This window comes from Ranitomeya variabilis, chromosome 4, assembly GCF_051348905.1.
Source record: "Ranitomeya variabilis isolate aRanVar5 chromosome 4, aRanVar5.hap1, whole genome shotgun sequence".
Lineage (NCBI taxonomy): Eukaryota > Metazoa > Chordata > Amphibia > Anura > Dendrobatidae > Ranitomeya > Ranitomeya variabilis.
In genome coordinates, this window is record NC_135235.1 from 700,332,071 (window position 1) to 700,357,954 (window position 25,884).

Sequence of the window (25,884 nt, forward strand, 5' to 3'; positions counted from 1 at the left end):
CCTTAGAATGCCCTCCAGGATTTTACCCACAGTAGAGGTTAAGCTTACTGGCCTATAATTTCCGAGTTCAGTTTTTGTCCCCTTTTTAAATATTGGCACCACATTTGCTATACGCCAGTCCTGTGGTACAGACCCTGTTATTATGGACTCTTTAAAGATTAAAAATAACGGTCTATCAATGACTGTACTTAGTTCCTGCAGTAATCGGGGGTGTATCCCATCCGGGCCCTGAGATTTGTCAATGTTTGTGATTTTTAGACGCCGCCGTACTTCCTGCTGGGTTAAGCAGGTAACATTTAATTGGGAATTTTTATCACTAGTCATATTGGCTGCCATGGGATTTTCTTTTGTAAATACTGATGAAAAAAAGTCATTTAGCATATTGGCTTTTTCCTCATCCTCATCCACCATTTCACCCAGACTATTTTTAAGGGGGCCAACACTATCATTTTTTAGTTTCTTACTATTTATGTAGTTAAAGAATATTTTGGGGTTATTTTTGCTCTCTCTGGCAATGAGTCTCTCTGTCTCAATCTTTGCTACCTTGATTTGCTTTTTACAGAATTTGTTTAATTTTCTATATTTATTTAATGCCTCATCACTACCTACTTCCTTTAATTCTCTAAATGCTTTCTTTTTGTCATTTATTGCGCCCCTTACAGCTCTATTTAGCCATATTGGTTTCCTCCTATTTCTAGTATGTTTATTCCCATACGGTATATACTGTGCACAGGTCCTATCCAGGATGCTAATAAACGTCTCCCATTTTCTTTGTGTACTTTTATGTCTCAGGATATAGTCCCAGTTAATTGCACCAAGATCCTCTCTCATCCGTTGGAAATTTGCCCTCCTGAAGTTTAGTGTCCTTGTCACCCCTCTACTACACATCTTATTAAAGGAGACATGAAAACTTATTATTTTGTGATCACTATTCCCCAAGTGACCCCCAACCCTTATATTTGATATGCGGTCTGGCCTGTTGGTTAATATTAGGTCTAGCAGTGCCCCCCTCCTTGTTGGGTCCTGAACCAGTTGTGAAAGGTAATTGTCTCTCATAGTTGTCAAAAACCGATTACCTTTACTGGAACTGCAGGTTTCTGTTCCCCAATCTATTTCAGGGTAGTTGAAGTCCCCCATAATAATGACTTGTCCTTGAGTCGCAGCTTCATCTATTTGCTTTACGAGGATATTCTCCATTGCTTCCATTATTTTTGGAGATTTATAACAAACCCCTATCAGTAATTTATTATTTTTTCCCCCTCCCCTTATCTCCACCCACAGGGACTCTACATTTTCATTAGATTCACCTATATTATCACGCAGGATGGGTTTTAAGGTGGATTTTACATACAGACACACCCCTCCCCCTCGCTTATCTGTACGGTCATTTCTGAACAGACTATAGCCCTGCAAGTTAACAGCCCAGTCATGGCTCTCATCCAGCCATGTTTCAGATATCCCCACCATGTCATAATTATGTTCCAACAACATTAGTTCTAATTCGTCCATTTTGTTGGCGAGGCTTCTGGCATTAGTATACATGCACTTGATGTTCCTCTCTGTACCTCTATTGTTTCTTAAATTATTAGCTGTTCTAACCCCACCCCCCATGCCACCGCCACCCCCAACTTCCTTATTTGTGCCCAGGTCTCTATCTACACTATCTTCCCCTCCTATAAAATGAATACCCTCCCCCCCAATCCCTAGTTTAAACACTCCTCCAACCTTCTAGCCATTTTCTCCCCCAGCACAGCTGCACCTTCCCCATTGAGGTGCAGCCCGTCCCTAGCGTAGAGCCTGTAGCCAACTGAGAAGTCGGCCCAGTTCTGCAGGAACCCAAACCCCTCCTTCCTACACCAATTCTTGAGCCACTTATTAACCTCCCTAATGTCCCGTTGCCTCTCTGGCGTGGCACGTGGTACAGGCAGTATTTCGAAAAATACCACGTTGGAGGTCCTTGCTTTCAGCCTGCAGCCTAATTCCCTGAAATCATCTTTAAGGACCTTCCACCTACCTCTAACTTTGTCATTTGTGCCAATGTGCACCATGACCGCTGGGTCCTCACCAGCCCCTCCCAGTAATCTGTCCACCCGATCAGCGATGTGTCGGACTCGAGCGCCAGGTAGGCAGCACACCGTTCGACGATCCCTGTCTTTGTGACAGATTGCCCTATCTGTTCCCCTAATAATTGAGTCCCCCACTACCAGCACCTGTCTGGCCTGCCCTGCTCTCCTATTTCCCTCCTTACTGGAGCAGTCACTCCTCCGGCTTTCAGAGGACATGCCTGGCTGCAGCAGTGCTACCCCTGTACTGGCACCCCCCTCATCTGCCAACTTAGCGAACTTATTGGGGTGTGCCAGATCAGGACTAGCCTCCCTGGCACTCTTCCCCGCCTTCTGTCACCCAGCTAACTGCTTTACTGTCCTGCAGCTCCATCCTACCATCCCCCTCCTCATCTATCCCATTGAGCGTCTGCTCTGTGAGCAGAAGACTCCTCTCCATATTGTCTATGGATCTCAGTGTTGCCAGCTGCACATTTAGATCCAGAATCTGGGATTCCAAATGCACAACGTGCTCACATCTCGCACAGCAGTATGCACCCTCGACCGGCTGATCAAGGACTGCATACATGAGGCAAGATGTGCACTGGATGGCATTAACAATAGTGGAGCACATTTCCTAATGGGGATTGCACCACAGAAACGTTATATAAAAAATAAATACAAAGTATTAGCAGGCACAGTGCTCCTCCTAGCATGCCTTACTTTCGGGGGGCACCCTATTTACGGGGAAACACGGTAGCGCCGATTGTGGGCCTTCAACCCCTCTGATGCCGCTGTCAGTAGTGACAGCAGCACAGAGAACAATCGCACAGGGAGGGGGCTCCCTGCGTGCTCCCACCAGAATAACGCGATGCGATCGCGTTGTTCCGGTGGTCTCCATGGAGAACCCCGGCTCCAAGATAGCCACGGGGTTCTTCTGGGTCCTTCAGTGAGGTGGCTTGTCAGCGCCTGCTGAGAAGAGGTGCCAGCAAGCCTCCTATACTGCCTGTCAGATTGCTGATATGACGCTGTGCTATGCGAAGTGTCAGATCAGCGATCTGACATAATATAGTGATGTCCCAACCTGGGACAATATTATAAAGTTAAAAATTAGAATGTGCAAAAATATTTTTTTTTAAATCCCCAAATAAAGAAAAAAAAGTAACATTTTTTCCAATAAATCCATTTATGTAAATAAAAAAAAAAGGTACACATATTTGGTATTGCCGCGTCTAACGACCAGCTCTGAACCCCGTAAAAAATATAAATAAAAAACGAGGCAAAAAACAATGCTTTACCATCATACCGCCGAACAAAAAGTGCAATAAAAACGTGATAAAAAAGACGGATGTAAATAAAAATGGTACCGCTGAAAACGTCATCTTGTCCCGCCAAAAACAAGTCATCATACAGCTCCATCAGCAGAAAAATAGAAAAACTATAGCTTTCAGAATAAAGCTATGCAAAAATTATTATTTTTTCTATAAAATAGTTTTTATTTATAAGTGAGGTATCGCTGTAATTGTATTGACCCGCAGAATAAAGCTGCCTTATCAATTTTACCAGTCGCGGAACGGTATTAAAAAAATTATTTAAAAAAAAGCAATTCCTGGTTTTTGTTCATTCCGCCTCCCAAAAATCGGAATAAAAAGCGATCAAAAAAATGTCATGACTGTCTGGGCCAAAATATGAATAAATGATAGCTCTCAAAATGTGGTGATGCAAAAAGTATTTTTTGCAATAAAAAGTGTCTTTTAGTGTGCAACAGCTGTCAATAATAAAACCCGCTATAAATAGTAATTCAAACCCCCTTTATCACACCCTAAGTTAGGGAAAAATAATAAAATAGTTTTTTTTAATTTATTTCCATTTTCCCATTAGGGTTAGGGATATGGTTGGGATTAGGGTTAGAGTTGGGATTAGGGTTAGGGTTGGAATAGGAATTAGGGTAGGAATTAGGGTTAGGGTAGGAATTAGGGTTAAGATAGGAATTAGGGTTAGGTTTGTGGTGGGATTAGTGTTAGGGGTGTGTTGGGGTTAAGTTTGTGGTTAGGGTTATGGTTGGGATTAGGGTTAGGGGGGGAGTTAGAATTGGGGGGTTTCTACTGTTTAAGCACATTAGGGGCACTTCAAAAGTGACATGGCATCTGATCTCAATTCCAGCCAATTTTACATTGAAAAGTCAAATGGCGCTCCTTCCCTTCCGAGCTCTGCTATGCGCCCAAACAGTGGTTTACCTGTATATATGGGGGTATCAGTGTACTCAGGAGAAATTTGACCCCAAAAGTTGTTGTACAATTTGTTCTGTTACCCTTAGTAAAATAAGACAAATTGGATCTGAAGTAATTTTTTTGTGAAAAAAAGTTAAAAATTCATTTTCTTTTAAAAAATTCCTGTGAAGCACATGAAGGGTTAATAAACTTCTTGAATGTGGACTTGAGTTCCATGAGGAGCGCAGTTTTTAGAATGGTGTCACTTTTGGGCATTTTCTGTCATATAGGCCCCTCAAAGTCACTTCAAGTGTGAGGTGGTCCCTAAAAAAAATGGTTTTGCAAATTTTGTTGTAAAAATGAGAAATCGCTGGTCAACTTTTAACCCTTATGACTGCCTAACCAAAAAATTATGTTTCCAAAATTGTGCTGATGTAAAGCAGACATGTGGGAAATGTTATGTATTAACTATTTTGGGTGATATGACTAAATTTAAGGGCATAAAAACTAAAAGTTTGAAAATTGCTTTATTTTCGCCAAATTTCCATTATTTTCACAAAGAAACGTAAGTCATATCGAAGAAATTTTACCACTGTCAAAGTACAATATGTCACAAGAGAAAACAGTGTCTGAATCATCAGGATCCGTTGAAGCGTTTCAGAGTTATGACCTCATAAAGTGACAGTGATCAGAATTGAAAAAAACGGCCTGATCAGGAAGTTGAAAACAGGCTTCGGGGTTAAGAAAATGAAAAAGGCCTCTCTTCTGTGTGACTGCTCTGATGTCTAACTAGAAGCGCTTTCCGGTTAAAACATTTCCCACATTCTGAACAGGAAAAAGGCTTCTCCCCTGTGTGAATTATTTTGTGTATAGCAAGACTCCATTTGTGGATAAAACATTTCCCACATTCTAAACATGAAAAAGATTTCTCCCCTTTGTGGGTTCTCTTGTGGCTATCAAGAGCTGATTTCTGGATAAAACATTTCCCACATTCTGAACAGGAAAAAGGCTTCTCCCCTGTGTGGATTCTCTGGTGGCTATCAAGAGCTGATTTTTGGATAAAATGTTTCCCACATTCTGAACATGAAAAAGGCTTCTCCCCTGTGTGAGTTCTCTGATGGCGATCAAGATCTATTTTCCATTTAAAACATTTCCCACATTCTGAACATGAAAAAGGCCTCTCCCCTGTGTGGGTTCTCTGGTGCCTATCAAGAACATATTTCCAGTTAAAACATTTCCCACATTCTAAACAAGAAAAAGGTTTCTCCCCTGTGTGGGTTCTCTGGTGCCTATGAAGAACATATTTCCGGTTAAAACATTTGCCACATTCTGAACAGGAAAAAGGCTTCTCTCCTGTGTGAGCTCTCTGGTGGGTAACAAAATTTGATTGATGCGCAAAATATTTCCCACATTTTGAACAGGAAAAAGGTTTCACTCCTGTGTGAGTTCTCTGGTGAGTAACAAGCTCTGATTTTTGTTTAAAACATTTCCCACATTCTGAACATGAAAAAGGCTTCTCCCCTGTGTGAATTCTCTGGTGCCTATCAAGACGCGATTTCCAGTAAAAACTTTTCCCACATTCTGAACATAAAAATGGCTTCTCACCTGTGTGAGTTCGCTGGTGGTTTATAAAATGTGATTCCCGTGTGAAATATTTCCCACAATCTGAACATGAAAATGACTTCTTTGCTTTAGGAGCAGTTTGTTTTTTAATGCCTCTTTTGTGACTTTGATTTTCCTTAGTAGTCGTTAATGAATCAGAAGATGGGACCCGTTCCATAGGATCACATGACAGATCTTTGCTGTGAAGGGATGATGGTATATCTGGAGAAATGGCATTCACTTCAGTTGTATCCTGTGTGATCTCAAGATCATCAGATTTAAAAATTGAAGATGTCAGCTGTCCTTCTGACCTCCCGGTACAGTCATCTGCTAAGATAAAAAACAATTATTTTAATAAAATATCCTTGAGCTTTATATTTTTGAACATTTCTACTTAGCTTGCCATTTTTATGGACAGTTTATGTAAAAAAAAAAATATTATTCACCAAGATAATGACCGTTCACAGTCTAATAGAAAACCTTATAGGATGAACCAGTAGTGCGTGTTGTTCATTCTGCCTCCCAAATATTGAATAAAAAGAAACCAATCAATGTTAATTAGGCGAACATAATACCAATTCTCAAAAAATCCCCACTCAGGTCCATCATCTTTCAATGGAAAAACAGAGATTCCCACACTATTAGTGGCTCAAAGGCTGTTAAAAGCAACAAGGTTTCCATAATCCAATTCAGCAAAATCAGCTCTCACTTCTGAGTCTTGCAGTGTGCTAAAACAACATTTAGGATCCCTGTATTTAGCAATATTATAATGAGAAGAATCCACTTAATTTACGGTGTGTGTCTCCTGAAGCACAATCTGGGCACTATGTGTTGGAGAATAAAATGGCAAATGTGTAATTTTCACTCTCCAACATCCACTGCGTATTAATTTCCGGAAAGTGGCTGTTGAGTCAAAATATTCAGTCCTCCTAAAGATTATAACCCTCAGTGAATTAATTTATAAAATTGAATCACTTTATGGGGATTTTGACTGTTCTGGTTTCTGTCATTTAGTTATATTAGGGCTTCTGCACACGGTGTGTCCAATCTCATCTGGGATCTGTTCCTGATGTCCAGCTGGAGCAATCTGCTCCCAACTTCAGCCAATTGGAAAGTACTACACCCTACTAAAGCTTAAAGCATATTGCCGGAATCTGCAAGATACATTATAGCTCTCCTCTGGTTCAGTCCTCTGTGATTAGCTTGTGTCTTCTGATTCTGTATTTTGTCCTTCTGGTTCTGACCCAGATACCTGACTATTCTTCTTGCCATCTAATACTACAGAATAGCAGGTAACACCATGGTCCAAGCCTAGGGGTCCCAGTGTAAGTCCAGATCCATGTAATGGTGTTAAAGGGCGATGAGCAAGGCAATCCTTGGGATATGGAAAGCTGAGAAGATAGTGCCAAGCATGTTCATGGTGGAGATCTTTTGAGCTGCCAGTTGACCACGAACAGTGCTCCCAATACATTGTGTCTCAAACTATTCCAGCAAGATCTGCATTCATATAGCTAAATGGCTCTCCTTCCCTTCTGAACACTGCCATGTGCCCAGAGAGTAGTGTACAATAATATATAGGGTATTGTGCGAAGTTGGAAAATAATTTATAACATCCATTTGTTTTCTATTATCCTTTGTGAACAATTCCAAAGTTATCACCACAAAGTGACCACGTCAGATTTTAAAAATGGGGCCTGATTAGGAACACAAAACTGGCTGCGGGAGGAGGTTAAATCAGTATTTTGTACACTAACTACTGTAGTTGAAAACTGTGTATAGACAATAACACATCTACTGAAATGATCAAACTCAACAATCATCAGTAATAAATGAGTAGCTAGTGGAGAAAACTTTTTTGGGGGTAATTAGTGTATGGGTCTCAGTGATTTCACAATCTAACCTAGCGTGAAGTCCAGTATTTCCTGTCAGAGGAGTTTCAAGAAGAAATGTTAAGCATTTAAAGAGAACTGTGTAAAATAGTGCAGAGCTAAGATGTCTTAAAGGGAACCTGTCAGCAGGATTGCGCTAAGTAACCTACAGACACTGTCAGGTCGGTGCCGTTATACTGATTACAATTATACCTTGGTAGATGAAATCCGTCTTGTGGTTGTTTAATCTGTATTTATAGTTTCAGATAATAAGATTCATGTGCTTCGGGGTGGGGTTGTGGGCGGGGCTTCGTGGTATGAATCTGTATTGGCTTATGACAGGTCATTGATCCCTCAATGACCTACCCCCACTTTTAAATAATAATAATAATAAAAATAATAATAATAATGCCTACAATATTGTGGCTATTGTGAGGCTTAGAAAAAAATGGCACCCAGCAAAATGTCACAGTTGATGGCGTCTCTGCACAGCAGCATCTATAAGTAAGAGATAGATGCTACTGGACAGGTGCCACCAGTGTCATTTTGCTGGATGTAATAGTTTTTCTAAGCCTCACAATAGCCACAATATTATAGGCATTATCAACAATAATATCAACACTATTATAAGCATTATGTAAAATAGGGGGTAGATCACTAAAGGATCAGTGACCTGTCATAAGCCAATACAGCTAAATATGTAAGCAGAGCACCACATAAAGCCCCACCCACAGGCCCACCCCGGAGCACAAGAATCTCATTAACTGAAAACTAGAAATACAGATTAAACAACCACAAGACGGATTTCTTCACCAGGTATCTATGTAATCAGTATGACGGCGCCGACCTGATACTGTCTGTAGGTTACTGTGCACAATTCTGCTGACAGGTTCACTTTCAATTTAGAACTCAGGCATTTGGAAGAGGAGATGGAGAGCTTTTTTTTTTATTTTTTTAAGACTATCAGGGAGTTACAGATTCACATAATTGAGTCAGGACAATCCCACCACAACCAAACTATCATACAGAATGAACAGGTTAAAAAAAAAAAGACAATTAAGGCTGGTTTCACATTTGCGGTTGTGTCTGCAGCGTTTGTGCTGCAATTATCCGCATGCGTTGTGTATTCCTATATTTAAACATTAGGGACGCAAGTTTCTGCGATAGGTTGCGTTCTGCCGCGTTTCACGACGCATGCGTCGTTTCGTCATCTGCGGTTTGGCGCAGTAAACGCTACATGTAGTAATTTTAGAGGCATCAATGTGCTGCCTAGAAACGTATGTGGTTGTTAGCGGAAACAATGCGGCAAAAAAATGCATTACGGTCTATGTGAACGCATGCGTTCACAAGCACATGCGTTTGCTTGCGTTTGTAAACGCATGCGTTGCATCACAGGAAAACATGTCTAGACACTGATTAGCCACCCCCCACATACAAACTGATAAAAGGAGGGAGTGGGCATTTGGAGGTCACTATACAGCAGACTGGGAAGCAGACCAGACAGAGGAAAGCACCTTGGAGGAAACAAGACTCTGAACAATGTGAGAATCCTAGCCAATGCCTTGATTTTCTATGTTCTGTCTCTATATGTCCTAATTTCTGCCATTTTTTTCTTTCTGCATGCATCAGAATGTCAACTTTTTCTTCTGAGGAGCAACGTCCTAGACCTGCACAAGCCGAACATGTCAGTGAAGTGAGTACTCACCTCCTCAGATTGGTAAGTATTCACTGTCACATCTACACATGTGACAATTTTGTTTTCTTTTTTTAGAGCACTTCTTCCACTGCGGCAGAGGCTGAGCAGGAGCAGCGGGTTCACGGTCGGGTGGCAAGGCGGCAGCGTGTAAGTATACCTGGCTGACTGTTTATTGTATCCTCACTGTACTATTCTTGAATGTTCATTTCTTTACTTTCCTCTTTCTTTACCTTTTTCTTCTTGACTCCTTTGTTTTCTTGACTTTCAATATTCATGCCAGTTTTCTGTCTCTTTTCTTTTTTTTCCTTATGTTAATCTCTCCAACATTAATGTCTTTTTTTATTTTTTAGGTTCCAGAACGGGATGAGGACCTCATAGAAAATGACCTCCTAATCTCCCCTGTCCATGAGAGAGTCCCGTTGTGGGACACCCGGGTTCTGCAGCACTCCGACAACGTGACTATCCGGCGGCTATGGAATGAGGTGGCCAAAGCGATGTGGGATGGTTGGGACAACACCCCGACTCGGGTCCGAAATGCATTTTGTAAGTATTGCAATGCGGAGTGCTGCAGCAGTGACCTTGGCTGGGATCACACAACTGTGTGTGATGAGAGAAACTCTCAGGAGTTTCTCTCATCACACACAGTTGTGTGATCACGGCAAAAAGTCCATTGTCTAACCATTCTTTTTTGTTTTTTCAACAGTGCTCAAAGTCAAAACATGTTGGCGTTTGATGAAGGATCGCTTCAACAGGGACATTTGTCAAGAGAGCCGGCTTCCTAGTGGTTCGGGTGCAAGGATCCGAAAATATAAATACCACCGCATTCTGGCATTTTTGAGACCGGTCCTTGCTCAGAGAACGTAAGTATTTTTTTGGTGTATTAGGTTGTGTTGTATTGCCATAATCTGTATGTTTCTATTCCACAGGAGTTGGCGTTTTGTAAACGTTTGGTATTAATTTTTTTTTTCCTTCTTTTTTCACAGCACATGGAGCAGCACTCTTGACCCTGGTTCTGGGGCGGTCCTTCATCAGAGAGCCATGGACCCTTCCCAGCCATCCAGCAGCGCTGCAACATGTGGGCCTGCCACACAAACTGGAGACCAGGAAGCTGGTCCATCAGGTGTTCCCCTTTCCCAGTCCTCTGCCCCTTTTTTTGGGCTCTTCCCGGCAGCAGCAGAGGGCCTCGGACAGGTCACTCGTGCCCGAGTTTTTGCACTTAAGCTCGGTCTTTCATGATAGACTCAAGGCGATGGGTGACCGACTGGATATTGCCATTAGCCATATGAATACACGTATCCAGGAGGTCACCAAAAGCCTTGACCAAGTGAAAGCCGACCTCCAGAGGTCAGCACATCATTTTTTTAATGAAATTGAAAAGGGCATGTCGGAACACCTTACTCCTGATCTCCAGCTTAGTGTCATGCAGGCCTGCATTGATGCTTACATGCAGGATATGCAGCAGAGTCAGTATTTTCAGCAGACAGTGGCGGCATATCCACCTGTGCCAACACTCACACTTGACCTCAATGCAGAGCTCTGCTGCATACCACTGCACGGCCACCTCCATTCCAAGCACTGCCGGACACCACTACAGCACCACCACCATGCCGAGTGCTGTTGGACAGCCCACCGCCACCACCATGACAACTGCTGCTCCAGCTTGGACCTCCTCCACTGCCACCACCATGCAGCAGCAGGACCCTGGCATGGCCTTCCGCTCCACCACCACCACGATGCAGCAGGACCCTGGCATGGCCTTCTGCTCCACCACCATGCAGCAGGACCCTGGCATGGCCTTTCGCTCTAATGGACTCTGGCATGGCTGTGCGCTCTACGAGCACAATGGACTCTGGCATGGCTGCACGCTCTACGAGCACAATGGACTCTGGCATGGCTGCACGCTCTACGAGCACAATGGACTCTGGCATGGCTGCACGCTTTAAGAGCACAATGGACTCTGGCATGGCTGTACGCTCTACGAGAACAGTGCAGCAGCCCCCGACAGGTCGCCCACCACGACCAGGCCGCAACAAATGAGCCCACTGACGCTCCCCAGACCATGTAGATCCAAAAAAGTGAAAAAAAAATAATAAACAGCGTACTATCTGTATTCCTCCCCCATCACCTCCAAATGTGTCTAATGTCAGGTTTGTCTCACCCTTCCAGTGTGTCTCAGGCCTCTCATGTGTTAAGACCCATCCCCGAACTCCCAGACCCCACAACTTTAATTGCTCCTTCTCCTGCCACCCCTGCGTCGTTCACACTTAGCCAGGCCTCACAGCTACACACCCCCCAGTTCCGTCACTCTACCCCAAGCAGGCGGAGTTATTTATTTTTTAACAAAAAAAAAAATTACCGTATTTTCCGGCGTATAAGACGACTGGGCGTATAAGACGACCCCCCAACTTTACCAGTTAAAAAATAAAATCTTCTTAAAAGTTGGGGGTCTTCTTATACACCGTATGTCGTCTTATAGGGCCGGTGAATATGTGCCTTTTGGGGGGGGGGGAGTGATCCTGATGAGGACGAGGGGGCGTCTCACAGGAAAGTGAGTATCCCCCATTACCTTATCATAGCGCTGCAGCGTGGGGTCTCTGTGCTGGGAGCGGCGGCTGCTGTGCTGTGGCGGCTCCTCTTCTGCAGTGTGGGGCCTCTGGTGCTGTGGGGCAGTGGCGGCGGCGTATCTTCATGCAGTCGGGGCTCCTCCGGCATCTCAGCCTGGAAGCCCCGCCGGCAACTCCATCGGTACAATGCGGTCAGGTGGCCTCCGGGAAAATGGCCGCTGCTCAGATTCAGATCTCGTCCCGAGATCTCGGGAGACGAGATCTGAATCTGAGCAGCGGCCATTTTCCCGGAGGCAGCTCAATAGGTGCGATGCGGTGGCCCGGCCGCTGGGGGCTGTGCATGCTCAGATTCAGATCTCGTCCCGAGATCTCGGGACACGAGATCTGAATCTAAGCAGCGGCCATTTTCCCGGAGGCCAGCGCATTACACCGATGGAGTTGCCGGCGGGGCTTCTAGGCTTTGAGATGCCGGAGGAGCCCCGACTGCATGAAGATACGCCACCGCCGCCACCGCCCCACAGCACCAGAGGCCCCACACTGCAGAAGAGGAGCCGCCACAGCACAGCACAGCAGCCGCCGCTCCCAGCACAGAGACCCCACGCTGCAGCGCTATGATAAGGTAATGGGGGATACTCACTTTCCTGTGAGACGCCCCCTCGTCGTCATCAGGATCACTCCCCCCCCCACCCACCATATACACCCGGCGTACAAGGCGATTCCCGGCGTACAAGACGACCCCCGACTTTTAAGAAGATTTTCAGGGGTTAAAAAGTCGTCTTGTACGCCGGAAAATACGGTAATGTTTTTTGCCCCCAATAAGGTTTGGTTATTTGTGTACTTTTCCGCCGGCAACACACACCGTGTGCCTAATAAAACACTGCGCCGCACACTATATTTTTTTGCCAACTCATAGGTCCACTAGTTATTAAGTACAACACTGCAGCTTTGTGTGTTTGGGTATAGAGCTATGAGGTGGCAAAAAAAAATATAACTTGTATTTTCTCCATAATCTCTTCAGTCTGATTAATCTGTGTCGCAGACTGAAGAGAAAATGGCGGTAATACAAAGCAGAACTATACTCAAAAGGCCATGTGTCATCAATAGTGAGTTCATGATGCACAAAACTCTGCGTCATGAACTCATTATATATGACACCTGACCTGGTGAGTAGAGTACTGCCTTGTGTACGTAATCTATTTCACACAAACCGAAGAGACGATGTAGGTCATACAAGGCATATCTATACTCACCTGGACAGGTGTCAGAAATAGTGAATTCATGAGGCTGTTATTTTTGCCTCATGAATTCATTATTTCTGACACCTGACTTGATGAGTGTAGATCTGCTTTTTATTATTCCTCCATCTTCTCTTCAGTGTGCGTCCAATAGATACGGCAGAACAGAATCTGGACGTAATGACATCAACTACCTTTCCACTATCAACATAAGTGGTTTTTAGAGGAAATACATAGGAGACTCGGTCAAGATAGCAAAACACGAATTTTATGAACAAAAAATATTAACAACATTTAAAACATAACTGGTACAGGCCAAAACCCAACAGGAAATTTTACACAATATTGTCTTGCCATGCCACACGTCCAATATCCGAATCAAAATAGGCAGCAAATTGGTCCCGCACATGGCCAACTTCAACTGTTGACCGCAGCGGGTGATGCTGGTAATCTGGCAATGGGTTTGCAACAGGTTCATCCAGTTCAATGTTGGGTCGCTCCTTAGCCATTATGTAATTGTGGAGAACCAGACAGGCTTTGACCACCTCATCGACTGTCTCCATATTTAGATTAATGGCTAATAAAGAGAAACCAGGCGCACAACTATAGTCAAAGTAACAGGGAGGTGCCAAGGGGCCGGTAGTAATGAACTACATGAGCAAGAAAGTGAAAAAAGGCACTACCGTAAAAGCCCGCACACTACACCAAATAATAATAATATAAAGCTTTATTAAGTACACCAAAACAGCAGAAAAAATGCATAAAACATAAGTAAAAACAGAGCAATAGCACCCCACTCCTGGACCCCCTATGCTGTGAGGGCACTACATCCACAATCCAAATGGTAAATAGAATGATGACAATAAATACATAATTACAAAAAATATCAACATGAATATACAATAGTAACCATACACAATCCCAATGGTTAATAGAATGATGACAATAAATACACAGTAACAAAAATATCAATATAAATATACAATAGTCACCATAAACATACACTCACTGGCCACTTTATTAGGTACACCTGTCCAACTTCTTGTTAACACTTAATTTCTAATCAGCCAATCACATGGCGGCAACTCAGTGCATTTAGGCATGTAGACATGGTCAAGACAATCTCCTGCAGTTCAAACCGAGCATCAGTATGGGGAAGAAAGGTGATTTGAGTGCCTTTGAACGTGGCGTGGTTGTTGGTGCCAGAAGGGCTGGTCTGAGTATTTCAGAAACTGCTGATCTACTGGGATTTTCACGCACAACCATCTCTAGGGTTTACAGAGAATGGTCCGAAAAAGAAAAAAAATCCAGTGAGCGGCAGTTCTGTGGGCGGAAATGCCTTGTTGATGCCAGAGGTCAGAGGAGAATGGGCAGACTGGTTCGAGCTGATAGAAAGGCAACAGTGACTCAAATCGCCACCCGTTACAACCAAGGTAGGCCTAAGAGCATCTCTGAACGCACAGTGCGTCGAACTTTGAGGCAGATGGGCTACAGCAGCAGAAGACCACACCGGGTACCACTCCTTTCAGCTAAGAACAGGAAACTGAGGCTACAATTTGTACAAGCTCATCGAAATTGGACAGTAGAAGATTGGAAAAACGTTGCTTGGTCTGATGAGTCTCGATTTCTGCTGCGACATTCGGATGGTAGGGTCAGAATTTGGCGTAAACAACATGAAAGCATGGATCCATCCTGCCTTGTATGGAGCATCTTTGGGATGTGCAGCCGACAAATCTGCGGCAACTGTGTGATGCCATCATGTCAATATGGACCAAAATCTCTGAGGAATGCTTCCAGCACCTTGTTGAATCTATGCCACGAAGAATTGAGGCAGTTCTGAAGGCAAAAGGGGGTCCAACCCGTTACTAGCATGGTGTACCTAATAAAGTGGCCGGTGAGTGTATATAGTAATGCCCCAAGAATAACAGATGGCAAAAGACCTCCTATAGCAATCATGAATATATTAAAAAAAAAAAAAAAAAAAAAAAAAGGAAGCAAAGCGCAGCTAATATAGTGCGCATAAATCCTGTTTGGGCGAGTATATACCTATAGCCCAGTCAAAGTAATGGCCACGATAACAAATGCTATAGTTAACCCACCATAGCCCATGAAAGACAAATAGTAAGGCCCGCACAAAAAAGTAAGTGCAATAAAGGCCCTGTCATATGTGCAAATGGAGTCGCACAGATCTGAAGCTGCAAGCCATAATATAAATCAAGACCCAGACAAAATAAGAGGGAGATACCAACCAGAAGGGGGCCCCAGATGAAAGTAAGAGCGGGGTGCGACCCAACGCGTATCGCCGTAACCCGTACGGCTTCGTCAGGGGAAGATGTGTACACATGGATGCCAGGCACATAAATACCTGCTGGCTGATTGATGTACCAGGTGCAGGTGTGGACCACAGGTGCATGAGAGAGGCATGAATGCAGGAGCCGGAAATGAGATGTAAATCACAGCATTAAGCTGCGCATGAGCAAGAAAACATGGCACAACAGCGCCAGCGTGGGGAGATGAGAGGCAGGACAGGCCCAGGTGCACCCCACATAGTGGCGCCAGTCCGCGCATGAACATAGCGACACGGCGCCTGCGTGTAAAAATCACAGGCAAGAAAAGCCTAGGCGTACATAAAACAGTAGCGCTGGCCCGTGTATAAGCGCAGAATCATCAAAACACAGCGCCTGCGTAGAGAAAAGGCGCAGATAGTCAGCACACACAGCAGAAGGCAGCGCCCGACTAATAAAGCTGCAGCGCAGCGGGCACCTGCAGCGAGAGCACCCATGAGCCGGTCAGCATAAGCACGGCCAGAGCGGCCAGGATACAGGACAAAACAACGGGCCCGTATATATATATATACACACACACACGAATAGACATATATTTAGATTAATGGCTGTCGCAAGAATCAAGACAAGAATCCCAAAGGTGCACTCCACTGTTCTTCAAGCCCTGGTCAGTCTGTAGTTATAAATCCTTTTAGTGTAGTTCAAGTCCCGACTGGAATATGGCTTCAGTAGGTTTTCACACATCTGAAAGGCCTCATCCCCAACGATAACAAATGGCATCGGTGGGCCTTGAGTGTTGGGGAGAGTTCGTGGCAGTGGAAAATTTAAATTTCTCCGATCCAGTTCTGGTGGGTTTGAGAATTCGTATGTGCTTTCCATCCACCGCTCCCAAACAGTTGGGGAAATCACACACTCCAGAATTTTTCAGCTATTTCAATCCACATGTCGAGATGCGAACTCTGCTTCAGGAAAATGGCCGCCGCAATCTCCATCTGCGCACGCATCCCGCGGCCATTTTCCTGAAGCCCCGGGCAGCAGAGCGCTCCATCTGCGCACGCGCGGCCACAGGAAGATGGCCGCCCCCACCGATCACCAGGGGAATAGCGCAGATCGCGCTCTTTTTCCACACATATGAAGTGGATTCGGGCCTTGGGCATGCGCAAACCACTACGCCACCAACGGAAAACTAAGCAAGATCTGGGGGAAGAAACAGCGATGTGACCACGCCCATCCGACCAGACCAGCCTGATTGACAGGCGAAAACGGCGACTTTGGTAACGTATTTCGGCAGCATAGGTGGGGAATCAGGGTCCACAAAATACACTATTGTAATGCACAGCTCAGGCCCTATTTAACGGTATTTTTATCTCATACGGAAAAAACGGGGTGACAGGTTCCCTTTAAGGAGAGATTGTGCAGTAATCTGCAGTAATCTGAATTCCTTAGGATGGAAAACATAATGCCACTTATGATGTGGAGTGATTCCATGAAACCATGCCATGCCAACACATCTCCTGCAGGTGTGAATAAATGTATATTACAGCCATCAGCCATGCACAGCTTAGAGATATACGTATCATGGCACAGGTGTAATGGTTTTCCTGTAGATTATCACAAACCTCCTTGAAATTAAATTAGTTTTCATACAAGTTGAAAAGTCAGGATAAAGGGAAACTCTGCTGTTATTGTACAGAAATTCACACTTGGCCTCACTGCACATTTAATTCTGTCGATCATAAAAGTGAAGTTTGGCCAGAAAGACTGGACCTGGTCATGTAGGGACCATATGAGCACATTTGGCAGCTCAGAAGGAGGAGAAGGTAGATTCATCCAATAAGATATCAAGGTTCTAGGAAGCCAACATCATCATTACCCTCCGCTTTCTCTTACAGGCCCATTATAATATATTAATTCAAGTGATTTTCTAACAGCACATTCTACATACACCGTCATTTGGCTTTGTAGTTTCCAGATCTGGGCAGCTAAGAGTCAGTGTCTCCTAGTCTCAGTGAATAGGTGGATCCTACAGGTGGTAAGTTCTATAGAAAAGGGTTTTCAATGACCAAAGTCAGAACAATTTTGAGAGGAGGAGAACGTTGTGGTCTTGAGGCCAAATGGTGATCACACGATTGCGATACGACCAGACTACACCACCAATAAAGCAGCCACGGCCGTTGACTGAGAAGAATCTGTGACTTCCCTGCATTTAGTGGTTACAACTCACCTGGGTAGTCACATGTAGGAATCTCCTCTTTACACTGTTCATCATCCCTCACAAATGTCTTTGTAGTATTACTATGGGTCAGATCTTCACCCTGAAACAAATATTGTAAAAAGTCACAAACAGTTGGAGAAGTCACATCTATGGTCAGCTCTAATCCTGCCATCTCCACCGTTCTCATTACAAAAGTATAAAACATATAATACTGGTGGATAAAACAAGACTGAGCACAAGACCTTCACAGCTGTTTACATATCAAAGGATGTAGAGTAGCTGCGGAGACACCATCACGTGTTTCTCAACGCAAGCAGTGAATAGCCAGGCCTTTCCCCGGGAAGGAACAACCACGGGAAGGGCAGCATCCGATAAAGGAAAACCACCTATGCCAAGCATGGTATCCATCCACAGACAGCTGTTTCGGGGTTTTTGCCCCTCATCAGTGTGGAGTAGGAAACTGTTGTGAATTCCGTTCTCGGACTCCCTCCTGTGGTCATGAATGGTACTTTGGTGAGTTCTGTCATTGGACTCCCTCTGGTGGCTTTGAGTGGAACTGCTGGTCCTTGAGGTTGGCTTTCTCAGCTGCCCTCGTTTATTGCTATGCTGGCTTCCCTATTTAACTCCACTCAGATCGTTACTTCATGCCAGCTGTCAATGTCTCAGTATTGGTTCAGATCTCTCTTGGACTTCTCTGATGACCTGTCTACTCCAGCAGAAGCTAAGTCCCTGCTAGTTTATTTGTTGTTACTGCTTCCTGAATATATTTCTTAGTACTGCTATATTCTAGTCCAGCTTGCTATCATGATATTTCCTTGCTAGCTGGAAGCTCTGGGGGTGCAGAGTTGCACCTCCACACCGTGAGTCGGTGTGGAGGTCTTTTTGCATACTCTGCGTGGTTTTTTGTAGTTTTTTGTGCTGACCGCATAGTTCCCTTTTTCTATCCTCTGACTATTTAGTGAAGACTGGCCTCCTTTGCTAAAACCTGTTTCATTCCTGTGTTTGTGACTTTCCTCTTAACTCACAGTCAATATATGTGGGGGGCTGCCTTTTCCTTTGGGGAATTTCTCTGAGGCAAGGTAAGGCTTCTATTTCTATCTTTAGGGGTAGTTAGCTCTTAGGCTGTGAAGAGGCGTCTAGGGAGAGTTAGGTACGCTCCACGGCTATTTCTAGTGTGTGTGATAGGAGTAGGGTTTGCGGTCAGCAGAGTTCCCACTTCCCCAGAGCTTGTCCCTATTTCTAGTTTAACCATCAGGTCATTCCGGGTGCTCCTAACCACCAGGTCCATAACAGTACAGCTGGCCCACAAAGTGTTAATGCATCTCAAAAGAGGGATAAGAGAAGTTCTGAACCCATTTTTTTTTCTTTGCAGTGTGTTTTGTCTCTCTTTTCCCCTTAACCTCTGGGTGGTTCAGGATTCAGGTGTAGATATGGATATTCAAGGTCTGTCCTCTTGTGTAGATCAACTCACTGCAAGGGTACAAAGCATTCAAGATTATGTAGTTCAGAATCCGATGTTAGAGCCTAGAATTCCAATTCCTGATTTGTTTTCTGGGGATAGATCTAAGTTTCTGAATTTCAAAAATAATTGTAGACTGTTTCTTGCTTTGAAACCCCGCTCCTCTGGTGACCCCATTCAGCAAGTAAAAATTATTATTTCTTTGTTACGTGGCGACCCTCAAGACTGGGCATTCTCCCTTGCGCCAGGAGATCCTGCATTGCTTAATGTAGATGCGTTTTTTCTGGTGCTTGGATTGCTTTATGACGAACCGAATTCAGTGGATCAGGCAGAGAATATCTTGCTGGCTTTGTGTCAGAGTCAGGATGAAGCGGAGGTATATTGCCAGAAGTTTAGAAAATGGTCTGTGCTTACTCAATGGAATGAGTGTGCCCTGGCAGCAATTTTTAGAAAGGGTCTTTCTGAAGCCCTTAAGGATGTTATGGTGGGGTTCCCCACGCCTGCTGGTCTGAATGAATCAATGTCCTTGGCCATTAAAATTGATCGGCGTTTGCGCGAGCGCAAAGTTGTGCACCATTTGGCGGTATCCTCTGAGCAGAGGCCTGAGCTTATGCAATGTGATAGGACTTTGACCAGAACTGAACGGCAAGAACACAGACGTCAGAATGGGCTGTGTTTTTACTGTGGTGACTCCACTCATGCCATCTCTGATTGTCCTAAGCGCACTAAGCGGTTCGCTAGGTCTGTCACCATTGGTACTGTACAGCCTAAATTTCTTTTGTCTGTTACTCTGATTTGCTCTTTGTCATCCTACTCTGTTATGGCATTTGTGGATTTGGGCGCTGCCCTGAATTTGATGGACTTGGAGTTTGCCAGGCGCTGTGGTTTTTCCTTGGAGCCTTTGCAGTATCCTATTCCATTAAGGGGAATTGATGCTACGCCTTTGGCCAAGAATAAACCTCAGTACTGGACTCAGTTGACCATGTGCATGGCTCCTGCACATCAGGAAGATATTCGCTTTTTGGTGTTGCATAATTTGCATGATGTGGTCGTGTTGGGTTTGCCATGGCTACAGGTTCATAATCCAGTATTGGATTGGAAATCAATGTCGGTGTCTAGTTTGGGTTGTCAAGGGGTACATGGCAATGTTCCGTTGATGTAAATTTCTTCTTCCCCCTCTTCTGAAGTCCCTGAGTTTTTGTCGGATTACCAGGATGTATTTGATGAGCCCAAGTCCAGTGCCCTACCTCCTCATAGGGATTGTGATTGTGCTATTAATTTGATTCCTGAATTTAACAGAAAAAAAGGGAGTTTTTATACGAACACATATATAGAAAAAAGAAAATTACCAAATGAGTAAATATAAAAATGTAAATTTTATTGTAACAAAGATAAAAAACACATAACATGTTTAAATACACAGATGACAGGAAAAACCCTAGTGAACCACATCCAGGTCACAGGCAGAAAAGAAAAAGTAAAAACCACATCAGGGTGTTATCACAGGTCAGCATAAGTATCAGCGCTAAAAAGCATGGTATGACTGTGTTATATAGTTTAGAAGTCCATGTGGACATACATCTCCCATGCATAAGGCTAGTTACTGTGCCCACCTAATTCAAGACTGCTTACCCATGATGAAATAGTTAATCTGCCTGGGGCTCCGAATACCCCCTGACGCGCGTTTCGCGTTTCCTTTTTCAAAGAGGGAATGAAAGGGCTTAGCAGAGCGTGGCGCTTTTATAATGAGGTTAATAGACCTGCTCTGAAAGTACACAGCCGCGCTGTGACTCAGATGGCAGGAAGTCGTCAATACACAGCTGTTCCTAACCTTTCAGACCTGCGCAGTTACAAACATTCCTCCGTAGTAAAGTGTGCAGCGTGACTACATTACAGGGAAGTCCCAGCTCCCCGGCATTCATCGAGAGCGCATGTCAGGGGGAATTCCCCCGTTGACGTCACAGACATGCGCTCTCGGATCATAGAAGCCGGAGGTACATGGGCATCCCAGCAGTCACGGAGCACACGCACAGGCCGACGAGAGGACCCCTATGTGAGGATCGAATAGCGCACAGCAAGTGGTATATATATAATAAATGTATGTAGCCATATGGCCACAGCGCACTGTATTAGTTGGAATACAAATATAAGGAGTGGGAGCGAGAATCTCAGGATACAACGGGTCACTACTAATTTAAAATAAATAGGCACGAACAACATATAAATATATATAATAATAATAATAGTGCCCATAAATGTGAAACCGTGCACAATGCATTATATAATGAACAAAAATTAATGAATAATAGTGCCAATATAACACCATACATAAATATACTATGCAATAAAAAATTACATCTAAATAAAGTAATGAATTGTGAACAAATTGTGAAATTAAATAATAAATTATGAAAGGGTGCCAGTTTTCAATCTTCCCTCTGTTTTTCACAGTGAGGAGACTTGAAGTGATCAGTCTTGATATAGTAAGCCGTCATCCCGATCCAAGCTCTCACATTCCTCATGTACTGCCAGGTCATAAACCTCATAAGCACCGAGCTCAAGAAAAGCCATTAAGTCTAGGGATGTAAAAAGTGACAAACATAAATAAACAGAAAAAATGCAAAGTTTAAAATGTAATTACAGATTAAATCAATTCTACGACAAAAGAGGACGTGGGGAACAAGGCTACTTATAAAAAAGGAACAAAACTGATTGTTTCGTTTAATCCTACAGGAGACATGGAATCCAATGTCACAATCCACTTGCATTCAGCCTGTGCAAGTGTTCGTTTTATGTTGCCTCCCCTATTACCACTATGAACTTGATCGATCCCAATGACCCTAAGGCCAGTAGGATCGCATGCATGGAACTTATAAAAGTGTCTGGGGATGGTTTTGAGGGCACTGACGTCCTCAGCCTTGCGTGCGTTAACTATATCCCTTACGTGCTCTCTCACACGTACACGCAACTGGCGTGACGTCAGTCCCACATAAATTTTGGAGCAAGGACATGTGGCCAGATATACAACACAAGTGCTGGTACAGCGGATATGATGCCGGATCTGAAATTTCCTGTCTCCACACGACGACGAAAAATGAGTGCCCCTAATGAGGTTCTTTTCCCTACAAGCCAAACAATCGCCGCACGGATAGCACCCCCATAATGGACCTCTGTTTGTTGGATTAAGAGGATTGCTGATTTTTGCCACATAATGGCTTTTAACCAATAGATCTTTTATACTTTTACCCCGTTTAGCCGTGAAGCTGGGTCTCTGGGGGATACTGGAGGCGAGAAGGGGGTCAGTGAGAAGGACCGGCCAATGCTTGTTTACGATGTCCTGCATACGTCTCCATTGGCAATTATACATAGAAATGAATCTGACATTGTTCTCAGACCCATTTCTCTTTTCCTTTTTATACAACAACTCACGTCTCTCAGTTCTCTTGGCTCTAGTGTACCCCTGTTTTATGCAGCGGTTGCTATAGCCGCGGGCCCTGAATCTATCTTTTAGATCATCCGATTGAGCCTCAAATTTTTGTTCAGTGGAGCAGATCCGCTTCATCCTGAGGAACTGTCCAACTGGGATGGCTTTGATGGTGTGAATGGTATGCGATGAGGATGCATGCAACAGGGAGTTAACTGAAGTAGCCTTCCTGAATACATCCGTATGCAGCATCCCCATCTCATCAACCTCCAAATAAATATCCAAAAAATCAATTTTCTTTTGATGTGCCTTGTATGTCAATCGAATATTATGAGGATTGCTATTAAGCTGACCCACAAATTCAGTGATCCCCCTTTCGCTACCCTGCCATATAAAAAAGATATCATCAATATACCTATGCCAACACTGCACCCGGTCCACAGCAGAGGCCCCATCCTGGTGGAATATGGATCTCTCCCATAGACCGAGAAACAGGTTGGCATAGGCGGGGGCGCACGCCGCCCCCATGGCAGTACCACGTTTTTGAAGATAGCATCTGTCTTTAAAGAGAAACACATTGTGGGTCAGTACAAACCTCAGCAAGGTCACAACAAAGTCACAAATCTGGCCATCCCAGTTGCCATTCCCCAGGAAGAAACGGACCGCCTCAATTCCGTCGTCGTGTGAAATACAGGTGTACAATGATTCAACATCCGCTGTTACCAGCCACATGTCCTGCTCCAACACCATCCCCTCTACCTTTGTTAACATATCAGTGGTGTCCCGAATGTACGAGGGCAATGTTTCAACCATAGATTTTAAATAAAAGTCGATGTACCTACAAATTGGGTCACAAAGACCATCAATCCCAGAGACTATTGGTCTTCCTGGAGGACTTGTCATATCTTTGTGTACCTTGGGTAGTAGGTACAGTGTGGGTGTTTTTGGAAACTCCACCATCAACCCATCACACACTTTTTTTGTAATGGTTCCCTGATCCAGTGCGTTCCGTAAGATCCTATCCAATTCATATTTGAAAGTATCTGTGGGGTTATGAGGCAGCCGGATGTAGGTATCCCTACAATTCAACTGCCTCAATGCCTCTTTTTCGTATTTTACTGTCGGCCAAATAACAACATTCCCTCCCTTGTCTGCTGCTTTTATGACAATGTCATCAAGGTTACTGAGTTCATACAATGCTTGTCGCTGAGACTTCGTGACATTGTCATGTGTTATAAATTCAGGGAGCTTTTTGAAATCTTCCGTTACCAACCTAGTAAAAATCTCTACCTGAGGGCACAAAGACAAGGGAGGGAAAGTGGTCGACCTAGGCAGGATAGATCTAGGGAACGTACCTTCTGGGTCAGGTTCCTGTTCTTTTAACAAGTCCTCCAGGACTGCCAAAGTCTCCCGATCAATCTTGGATGTTAGTCCAAATTCCTCATAATCTCTTTTGTTGTGCAACCTTTTCAATATAAGTTTCCGAGAGAAAAGATTCACATCCTTCACCGCTGAAAAATAATTGAATGAATTATTAGGCACAAATGTCAAACCTAAGGACAGCACTTCTTTCTGAGCCTCAGACAATTTATGATGGGATAAATTGATTACCTCCAGTGTTCCAGGCTTCTTTTTCTTATCATCATTTTGTTGTAAGGGAGATATTTTCCGTTTTGTCGAGGACTTGCCCTTTCCTTGTTCCAATTGCCTATACCTGGATCTAGTTTGTCTAAAGTGACTGGAACCAGCCACCTGTGAAGTATCACTATCAGGCTCTTCCCCCGATGTTACTGATGAGCAAGACTCATTACGAGCTCTGGATGTGGGGCGTCCACCCCTTCTGTTGTTTTTTCTCCATTTATAAACCTGATTAGTCTGAAAATCAAGTACATCTCTTTGGAATTTTTTCGTTTTTGTGGTTTTAATGTCCTCTTCCCATTTAAGAAAATCTTTTTCCAGATCCTCATTCACCTTTTTAATGGCTTCACTCGTTAGATCTTTTTTTAATGATGTCTGGATACTATCAATTTCTTTTTCCAGCTCACTAAGTGTAAGTTCATTGAACTTGATAAGTAGCTCCATAAAACCCCTGGAACAGTTACTGGCCAGCTCCTCCCATCCACTTTTAAACCATGGTAGTTCAGTCTCAAAGGAAGGGAACACCTGCACACGCAAGCCTCTAGGTATTAACCCCTTAGAGACATACTTCTCCAAGAATCCCTTGTTCCACCACGTCCTCATCCGCCTATGCAGAAGTGATTTTAATTTTTGAATTGAATCATGATTTTCTCTGTAGTTACAACTTAAAATCAAGCTAGGGTCATCCTTAAATACTTCATTAATTTGGCTGAGCCATGAAGAATCTCTGGCTCTGAAATCCATCTGTCTGGAATCAACTGCTGTGAAAAACACAGAATAAATTAGTAATAAGATCAAACCAACAGAAAAAACATGGGCCCCACACCATTTGTGTGTAAATATAAGCGGTTGATCGTCCTTACCCATGTATATAAATGGAAATTAATAACGTATACTCCAAATAACTTAATTTAACAGAAAAAAAGGGAGTTTTTATACGAACACATATATAGAAAAAAGAAAATTACCAAATGAGTAAATATAAAAATGTAAATTTTATTGTAACAAAGATAAAAAACACATAACATGTTTAAATACACAGATGACAGGAAAAACCCTAGTGAACCACATCCAGGTCACAGGCAGAAAAGAAAAAGTAAAAACCACATCAGGGTGTTATCACAGGTCAGCATAAGTATCAGCGCTAAAAAGCATGGTATGACTGTGTTATATAGTTTAGAAGTCCATGTGGACATACATCTCCCATGCATAAGGCTAGTTACTGTGCCCACCTAATTCAAGACTGCTTACCCATGATGAAATAGTTAATCTGCCTGGGGCTCCGAATACCCCCTGACGCGCGTTTCGCGTTTCCTTTTTCAAAGAGGGAATGAAAGGGCTTAGCAGAGCGTGGCGCTTTTATAATGAGGTTAATAGACCTGCTCTGAAAGTACACAGCCGCGCTGTGACTCAGATGGCAGGAAGTCGTCAATACACAGCTGTTTTTCACAGCAGTTGATTCCAGACAGATGGATTTCAGAGCCAGAGATTCTTCATGGCTCAGCCAAATTAATGAAGTATTTAAGGATGACCCTAGCTTGATTTTAAGTTGTAACTACAGAGAAAATCATGATTCAATTCAAAAATTAAAATCACTTCTGCATAGGCGGATGAGGACGTGGTGGAACAAGGGATTCTTGGAGAAG

The 25,884-nt window shown here is 43.7% G+C and overlaps 1 protein-coding gene across 5 annotated transcripts in view; it reads right to left on the minus strand.

Moving 5' to 3' along the window:
• Positions 1-4,383: 4,383 nt before the first annotated feature.
• LOC143766449 (uncharacterized) overlaps positions 4,384-25,884 on the minus strand; it is a 54,611-nt gene continuing 33,110 nt past the window's right edge. For 4 of the 5 annotated variants that reach the window (XM_077254152.1, XM_077254153.1, XM_077254154.1 and 1 more), the window contains 2 exons: positions 17,727-17,817; positions 4,384-6,184 (listed from right to left, as the gene is read on the minus strand). In XM_077254152.1, the coding sequence (XP_077110267.1) occupies positions 4,992-6,184; positions 17,727-17,817 (1,284 nt within the window). In that variant the 3' untranslated portion in view covers positions 4,384-4,991. The remainder of the gene's footprint in view (positions 6,185-17,726; positions 17,818-25,884) is intronic. The other variant, XM_077254155.1, reaches the window with a different exon arrangement.